The 8,636-nt window shown below is 50.9% G+C and overlaps 1 protein-coding gene across 1 annotated transcript in view; it reads left to right on the top strand.

The window, feature by feature from the left end:
- The first annotated feature begins 5,619 nt into the window (after positions 1-5,619).
- The window catches only part of LOC115166802 (coronin-2B), a 96,014-nt gene continuing 92,997 nt past the window's right edge, over positions 5,620-8,636 (top strand). The window contains exon 1 of the mRNA XM_029720631.1: positions 5,620-5,767. Coding sequence (XP_029576491.1) covers positions 5,753-5,767 — 15 coding nt within the window. The 5' untranslated portion in view covers positions 5,620-5,752. The remainder of the gene's footprint in view (positions 5,768-8,636) is intronic.

Raw genomic sequence — 8,636 nt, 5'->3', positions numbered from 1 at the left:
TCCGGGAGTGAGCTGCCCTGAAGGAGTGGAGTCCTAACTCTTGGCTCCGGCAGTGAGCTGCCCTGAAGGAGCGGAGTCCTAACTCTTGGTTGAGGCAGTGAGCTGCCCTGAAGGAGCGGAGTCCTAACTCTTGGCTCTGGCAGTGAGCTGACCTGAAGGAGCAGAGTCCTAACTCTTGGCTCCGGCAGTGAGCTGCCCTGAAGGAGCAGAGTCCTAACTCTTGGCTCCGGCAGTGAGCTGCCCTGAAGGAGCAGAGTCCTATCTTTTGGCTCCGGCATTGAGCTGCCCTGAAGGAGCAGAGTCCTAACTCTTGGTTCTGGCAGTGCGCTGCCCTTAAGGAGCAGAGTCCTAACTCTTGGCTCCGGCAGTGAGCTACCCTGAAGGGGCAGAGTCCTAACTCTTGGCTCTGGCAGGTAGCTACCCTGAAGGAGCAGAGCCCTAACTCTTGGTTCTGGCAGTGAGCTGCCCTGAAGGAGCAGAGTCCTAACTCTTGGCTCCGGCAGTGAGCTGCCATGAAGGAGCAGAGCCCTAACTCTTGGCTCCGGCAGTGAGCTGCCCTGAAGGAGCAGAGTCCTAACTCTTGGTTGAGGCAGTGAGCTGTACTGAAGGAGCGGAGTCCTAACTCTTGGTTGAGGCAGTGAGCTGCCCTGAAGGAGCAGAGTCCTAACTCTTGGTTCTGGCAGTGAGCTGCCCTGAAGGAGCAGAGTCCTAACTCTTGGCTCTGGCAGTGAGCTACCCTGAAGGAGCAGAGTCCTAACTCTTGGTTTTGGCAGTGAGCTGCCCTGAAGGAGCAGAGTCCTAACTCTTGGCTCTGGCAGTGAGCTGCCCTGAAGGAGCAGAGTCCTAACCCTTGGTTTTGGCAGTGAGCTGCCCTGAAGGAGCAGAGTCCTAACTCTTGGCTCTGGCAGTGAGCTGCCCTGAAGGAGCAGAGTCCTAACTCTTGGCTCCGGCAGTGAGCTGCCCTGAAGGAGCAGAGTCCTATCTTTTGGCTCCGGCATTGAGCTGCCCTGAAGGAGCAGAGTCCTAACTCTTGGTTCTGGCAGTGAGCTGCCCTTAAGGAGCAGAGTCCTAACTCTTGGCTCCGGCAGTGAGCTACCCTGAAGGAGCAGAGCCCTAACTCTTGGTTCCGGCAGTGAGCTGCCCTGAAGGAGCAGAGTCCTAACTCTTGGTTTTGGCAGTGAGCTGCCCTGAAGGAGCAGAGCCCTAACTCTTGGCTCCGGCAGTGAGCTGCCCTGAAGGAGCAGAGTCCTAACTCTTGGTTTTGGCAGTGAGCTGCCCTGAAGGAGCAGAGTCCTAACTCTTGGCTCTGGCAGTGAGCTGCCCTGAAGGAGCAGAGCCCTAACTCTTGGCTCGGCAGTGAGCTGCCCTGAAGGAGCAGAGTCCTAACTCTTGGCTCCGGCAGTGAGCTGCCCTGAAGGAGCAGAGCCCTAACTCTTGGCTCCGGCAGTGAGCTGCCCTGAAGGTGCGGAGTCCTAACTCTTGGTTGAGGCAGTGAGCTGCCCTGAAGGAGCGGAGTCCTAACTCTTGGTTGAGGCAGTGAGCTGCCCTGAAGGAGCAGAGTCCTAACTCTTGGTTCTGGCAGTGAGCTGCCCTGAAGGAGCAGAGTGCTAACTCTTGGCTCCGTCAGTGAGCTAACCTGAAGGAGCAGAGCCCTAACTCTTGGCTTTGGTAGTGAGCTGCCCTGAAGGAGCAGATTCCTAACTCTTGGCTTTGGTAGTGAGCTGCCCTGAAGGAGCGGAGTCCTAACTCTTGGCTCTGGCAGTGAGCTGCCCTGAAGGAGCAGAGTCCTAACTCTTGGCTTTGGTAGTGAGCTGCCCTGAAGGAGCAGAGTCCTAACTCTTGGCTCTGGCAGTGAGCTGCCCTGAAGGAGCGGAGTCCTAACTCTTGGCACCTGCAGTGAGCTGCCCTGAAGGAGCGGAGTCCTAACTCTTTCCTCCAGCAGTGAGCTGCCCTGAAGGAGCGGAGTCCTAACTCTTGGCTCTGGCAGTGAGCAGCCCTGAAGGAGCAGAGTCCTAACTCTTGGCTCCGGCAGTGAGCTGCCCTGAAGGAGCGGAGTCCTAACTCTTGGCACCGGCAGTGAGCTGCCCTGAAGGAGCGGAGTCCTAACTCTTTGCTCCAGCAGTGAGCTGCCATGAAGGAGCGGAGTCCTAACTCTTGGCTCTGGCAGTGAGCTATCCTGAAGGAGCAGAGTCCTAACTCTTGGCTCCGGCAGTGAGCTGCCCTGAAGGAGCAGAGTCCTAACTCTTGGCTCCGGCAGTGAGCTGCCCTGAAGGAGCAGAGCCCTACCTCTTGGCTCCGGCAGTGAGCTGCCCTGAAGGAGCAGAGTCCTAACTCTTTGCTCTGGCAGTGAGCTGCCCTGAAGGAGCAGAGCCCTAACTCTTGGCTCCGGCAGTGAGCTGCCCTGAAGGAGCAGAGTCCTAACTCTTGTTTTTGGCAGTGAGCTGCCCTGAAGGAGCAGAGTCCTAACTCTTGGCTCTGGCAGTGAGCAGCCCTGAAGTAGCAGAGCCCTAACTCTTGGCTCCGGCAGTGAGCTGCCCTGAAGGAACAGAGCCCTAACTCTTGGCTCCGGGAGTGAGCTGCCCTGAAGGAGTGGAGTCCTAACTCTTGGCTCCGGCAGTGAGCTGCCCTGAAGGAGTGGAGTCCTAACTCTTGGTTGAGGCAGTGAGCTGCCCTGAAGGAGCGGAGTCCTAACTCTTGGCTCCGGCAGTGAGCTGCCCTGAAGGAGCAGAATCCTATCTTTTGGCTCCGGCATTGAGCTGCCCTGAAGGAGCAGAGTCCTAACTCTTGGTTCTGGCAGTGAGCTGCCCTTAAGGAGCAGAGTCCTAACTCTTGGCTCCGGCAGTGAGCTACCCTGAAGGAGCAGAGCCCTAACTCTTGGCTTTGGTAGTGAGCTGTCCTGATGGAGCAGAGACCTAACTCTTGGCTTTGGTAGTGAGCTGCCCTGAAGGAGCAGAGTCCTAACTCTTGGCTCTGGTAGTGAGCTGCCCTGAAGGAGCGGAGTCCTAACTCTTTGCTCCGGCAGTGAGCTGCCCTGAAAGAGCGGAGTCCTAACTCTTGGCTCTGGCAGTGAGCTGCCTTGAAGGGGCAGAGTCCTAACTCTTGGCTCTGGCAGTGAGCTACCCTGAAGGAGCAGAGCCCTAACTCTTGGTTCTGGCAGTGAGCTGCCCTGATGGAGCAGAGTCCTAACTCTTGGCTCTGGCAGTGAGCTGCCCTGAAGGAGCAGAGCCCTAACTCTTGGCTCCGGCAGTGAGCTGCCCTGAAGGAGCAGAGTCCTAACTCTTGGCTCTGGCAGTGAGCTGCCCTGAAGGAGCAGAGCCCTAACTCTTGGCTCCGGCAGTGAGCTGCCCTGAAGGAGCAGAGTCCTAACTCTTGGCTCTGGCAGTGAGCTGCCCTGAAGGAGCAGAGCCCTAACTTTTGGCTCCGGCATTGAGCTGCCCTGAAGGAGCAGAGTCCTAACTCTTGGTTTTGGCAGTGAGCTGCCCTGAAGGAGCAGAGTCCTAACTCTTGGCTCTGGCAGTGAGCTGCCCTGAAGGAGCAGAGTCCTAACTCTTGGTTTTGGCAGTGAGCTGCCCTGAAGGAGCAGAGCCCTAACTCTTGGCTCTGGCAGTGAGCTGCCCTGAAGGAGCAGAGTCCTAACTCTTGGCTCCGGCAGTGAGCTGCCCTGAAGGAGCAGAGCCCTAACTCTTGGCTCCGGCAGTGAGCTGCCCTGAAGGAGCGGAGTCCTAACTCTTGGCTCCGGCAGTGAGCTGCCCTGAAGGAGCGGAGTCCTAACTCTTGGCTCCGGCAGTGAGCTGCCCTGAAGGAGCGGAGTCCTAACTCTTGGCTCTGGCAGTGAGCTGCCCTGAAGGAGCAGAGTCCTAACTCTTGGCTCCGGCAGTGAGCTACCCTGAAGGAGCGGAGTCCTAACTCTTGGCTCTGGCAGTGAGCTGCCCTGAAGGAGCAGAGTCCTAACTCTTGGTTTTGGCAGTGAGCTGCCCTGAAGGAGCAGAGTCCTAACTCTTGGCTCTGGCAGTGAGCTGCCCTGAAGAAGCAGAGCCCTAACTCTTGGCTCCGGCAGTGAGCTGCCCTGAAGGAGCAGAGTCCTAACTCTTGGCTCTGGCAGTGAGCTGCCCTGAAGGAGCAGAGTCCTAACTCCAACACTATGCATTTTAATATTTTCGAATAAATGGCGAAACACACTTTCCTTTCTGAACTATGGGTAGTGAAGTTAAGTGAAGTGATGTGTATGTTGCTGGCTCTCAATAATGTCAGCATTTCGGATTAAGAAGTTCAGTACTGTGTCTGAGTATATGTGTGTGTGTGTTGTGCCATTTAATGATTCTATCTAAATATTTCTTACCCACTATACATTTCCAGAACAAGGTTAAAAGTGAACTGAATCCTGCCCTCCATCTTTCTCTCCATCACTCCTCTCTCCATCACTCCTCTCTCCTCCCTCCATCACTTCTCTCTCTTCTCTCTCCATCACTCCTCGCTCCATCACTCCTCTCTCCATCACTCCTCTCTCTTCTCTCTCCATCACTCCTCTCTCCTCTCTCTCCATCACTCCTCTCTCTTCTCCCTCCATCACTCCTCTCTCTTCTCTCTCCATCACTCCTCTCTCCATCACTCCTCTCTCCATCACTCCTCTCTCTTCTCTTTCCATCACTCCCTCTCTCTTCTCTTTCATCACTCCTCTCTTCTCTCTCCATCATTCCCTCTCTCTCCTCTCTCTCCATCACTCCCTCCATCTCTCTCTCCATCACTCCTTCTCTCCTCTCTCTCATCACTCCCTCCATCTCTCTCTCCATCACTCCCTCTCTCTCCATCACTCCCTCCATCTCTCTCTCCATCACTCCCTCTCTCCTCTCTCTCATCACTCCCTCCATCTCTCTCTCTCCATCACTCCCTCTCTCTCATCACTCCCTCCAACTCTCTCTCCATCACTCCCTCTCTCCTCTCTCTCACCACTCCCTCCATCTCTCTCTCTCCATCACTCCCTCTCTCTCCATCACTTCCTCTATCTCTCTCTCCATCACTCCCTCTCTCACACTCTCTTTCCCACACACGCACTAGCTGACGTGCAGCCTTTTGGCACTCACACCCCGGGCAGTAGACTGCGACACAGCACACAGCTCTTTGGGCTCTGCTTCCCTCTCTCTCTCTTCCACTGCAGCCTTCTCCTGTCCCAGGCAACACCAATCCCTCCATCCCTCTGCACATTAATAAGCTTCATTAGCTAGTCTGTAATCAGATTGGCAGAAAAAGAACAGGATGAGGGAGAGAGAGAGAGGAGTGCAGCCAGTGTGGGTGTGTAGGAGGGCTGAGAGGGGGGACAGGAGGGGGAGAGGGAGGGGAACTGAACGGAGCAGAGCAGAGCGTTTTCCTGTTGTAGTAACCACACGCTGACTCCTTCCTGTTACTTCACTGCAGCACTCGGCAACAGCAGCACTCGGCAACAGCAGCACTGGGCAACAGCAGCAGTGGCAGCAGCAGCACCACTTAACGGGAGACACACAGTAACCCGGCTTTTCCCCTCCTCTCTCTCTCTCTCTCTCTCTCTCTCTCTCTCTCTCTCTCTCTCTCTCTCCTCTCTCTCTCTCTCTCTCTCTCTCTCTCCTCTCTCTCTCTCTCTCTCTCTCTCTCTCTCTCTCTCTCTCTCTCTCTCTCTCTGTATGCGTGCTCAGCAGAGCTCTCCTCTCTCTCACTCCTGCGGCGTATTACAGCTTTGGTTTAAGTGGACACCGGCCCGCTCCTCGCCCACTGCCTCTGCATGACTGTCACAAAGGTAAGAGGACAAACCTGGGAAGGAGGAGAGATGTGTGTGTGTGGGGGGGGGGGGGGTGACAATCGAGACAGGACACCGCTGGTTTGGGGCTCAGCACTACATGGGTTGCAGCAGTTTTTGTTGTCTTGTACCGTTCGTGTACTTCACAATAACAGTCCTGTTACCAGGCAGGACTGGGACAGAGGGTTTCAGTTTAGCTCTACCTGGGATAGCTTCTCATGGTGTAGTATTGTACTATGGACATATGCACTGCTGTACAGCTAGAGGAGCAGGTGGAAGACCTTGCGTGTGTCTACTGGGGGTGAAAGTCAGTACCACAGTTGCAGGTCAGAACAGGGACACACAGCAGTGCTTTGACTTTAGCTGACAGTTTATATCATACAGTATTGTACTACAGACTCATGAGAGGATGGGGATCTGGTGTGAGTTGACTAGGGGGTTGAAATGTGGGCTGTAGCGAGATACAGCAGGGTTTGAATTTAGCTGATGGTTCTAAATCCAGTTAGTGTTCTGTGAAGTTCAGTATTGTAGATCTAGTTAGAGTTCTGTGAGGTTCAGTGTTGTAGATCTAGTTAGAGTTCTGTGAGGTTCAGTATTGTAGATCTAGTTAGAGTTCTGTGAGGTTCAGTATTGTAGATCTAGTTAGAGTTCTGTGAGGTTCAGTATTGAAGATCTAGTTAGACTTCTGTGAGGTTCAGTATTGTAGATCTAGTTAGTTCTGTGAGGTTCAGTATTGTAGATCTAGTTAGAGTTCTGTGAGGTTCAGTATTGTAGATCTAGTTAGACTTCTGTGAGGTTCAGTATTGTAGATCTAGTTAGTTCTGTGAGGTTCAGTATTGTAGATCTAGTTAGAGTTCTGTGAGTTTCAGTATTGTAGATCTAGTTAGAGTTCTGTGAGGTTCAGTATTGTAGATCTAGTTAGAGTTCTGTGAGGTGCAGTATTGTAGATCTAGTTAGTGTTCTGTGAGGTTCAGTATTGTAGATCTAGTTAGTTCTGTGAGGTTCAGTATTGTAGATCTAGTTAGTTCTGTGAGGGTCAGTATTGTAGATCTAGTTAGTTCTGTGAGGTTCAGTATTGTAGATCTAGTTAGTTCTGTGAGGTTCAGTATTGTAGATCGAGTTAGTTCTGTGAGGTTCAGTATTGTAGATCTAGTTAGTTCTGTGAGGTTCAGTATTGTAGATCTAGTTAGTTCTGTGAGGTTCAGTATTGTAGATCTAGTTAGAGTTCTGTGAGGTTCAGTATTGTAGATCTAGTTAGTTCTGTGAGGTTCAGTATTGTAGATCTAGTTAGTTCTGTGAGGTTCAGTATTGTAGATCTAGTTAGAGTTCTGTGAGGTTCAGTATTGTAGATCTAGTTAGAGTTCTGTGAGGTTCAGTATTGTAGATCTAGTTAGTTCTGTGATGTTCAGTATTGTAGATCTAGTTAGTTCTGTGAGGTTCAGTATTGTAAATCTAGTTAGTTCTGTGAGGTTCAGTATTGTAGAAAGAGGAGCAGGTTAGAGGACCTGTTGTAGGCTGTGCTTGTACTGAATGCTGAAACTCTGGTAGTTGCCAGGTAGGTCAGAGCCTGGAGGATTCTATGTGTAAAACTTCAAAGAAAGGGAAAGGGGGATACCTAGTCAGTTGTACAGCTGAATGCATTCAACTGAAATGTGTCTTCCGCATTTAACCCAACCCCTCTGAATCAGAGAGGTTCAACCATGTGATTAGAAGCCTTAATCAAGGACTGTCCAGGCTGGTGCTGAGGCTGTGCTTTTTATCTGCCTGTCAAATGGTCACTTGGTAGGAAATCTTATCACGTGTCAAAAAGTGAACTGAGTGAACTTTCAGTGACTTACCAGTCTCTCAGCGTTTGGGACAGAGATAAACTCAGTCTGCCTCCCACATGCATGTGTCTGCGGAAAGCACACACTGTCATCTTAAACGTCAGTGAATTTCCCTGTGTGTAAACATCAATGTATTTTTAAACGTCAGTGTAAACATCAGTGTGTTTCCATATGTGTAAATGTCAGTGTAAACGTTAGCATATTTCCATGTGTGTAAACGTCAGTGTAAATGTCAGTGTATTTACATATGTGTAAACATCAGTGTAAACATCAGTGTATTTCCCTATGTGTAAACGTCAGTGTATTTCCATATGTGTAAACGTCAGTGTAAACATCAGTGTAAACATCAGTGTATTTCCCTATGTGTAAACGTCAGTGTAAATGTCAGTGTATTTCCATGTGTGTAAACGTCAGTGTAAATGGCAGCGTATTTCCCTATGTGTAAACGTCAGTGTATTTCTATATGTGTAAACGTCAGTGTATTTCCCTATGTGTTAACATCAATGTGTTTCCCTGTGTGTTAACATCAATGTGTTTCCCTGTGTGTTAACATCAATGTGTTTCCCTGTGTGTTAACATCAATGTGTTTCCCTGTGTGTAAACATCAATGTGTTTCCCTGTGTGTTAACATCAATGTATTTCCCTGTGTGTAAACGTCAGTGTATTTCCCTATGTGGAAACATCAATGTGTTTCCCTGTGTGTTAACATCAATGTATTTCCCTGTGTTTAAACATCAGTGTGCTCCTGAATTGTTTGTCTGTGTGCAGCATCAATGTTGATTAGTTGTTCATTAGATTAATATTGTTTTGCGAGATTAGTATTGATTACTGAGTTTGTATGTATTGGTGTGTGTGTGTGTGTGTGTGTGTGTGTGTGTGTGTGTGTGTGTGTGTGTGTGTGTGTGTGTGTGTGTGTGTGTGCATCCATATGCGTTAGTGTCTGGGTGGGTGAGTGTTTGTTTGACAGTCAAGTTGTTTGTTGGACGTGTGTGTTGCTGGTCGGTGGCTTAGAGTCATCAGCAGGTTAAAGAGTCTTAATCAAT

Source organism: Salmo trutta, chromosome 29, assembly GCF_901001165.1.
Source record: "Salmo trutta chromosome 29, fSalTru1.1, whole genome shotgun sequence".
Lineage (NCBI taxonomy): Eukaryota > Metazoa > Chordata > Actinopteri > Salmoniformes > Salmonidae > Salmo > Salmo trutta.
This window is presented reverse-complemented; position numbering and strand designations above follow the sequence as displayed.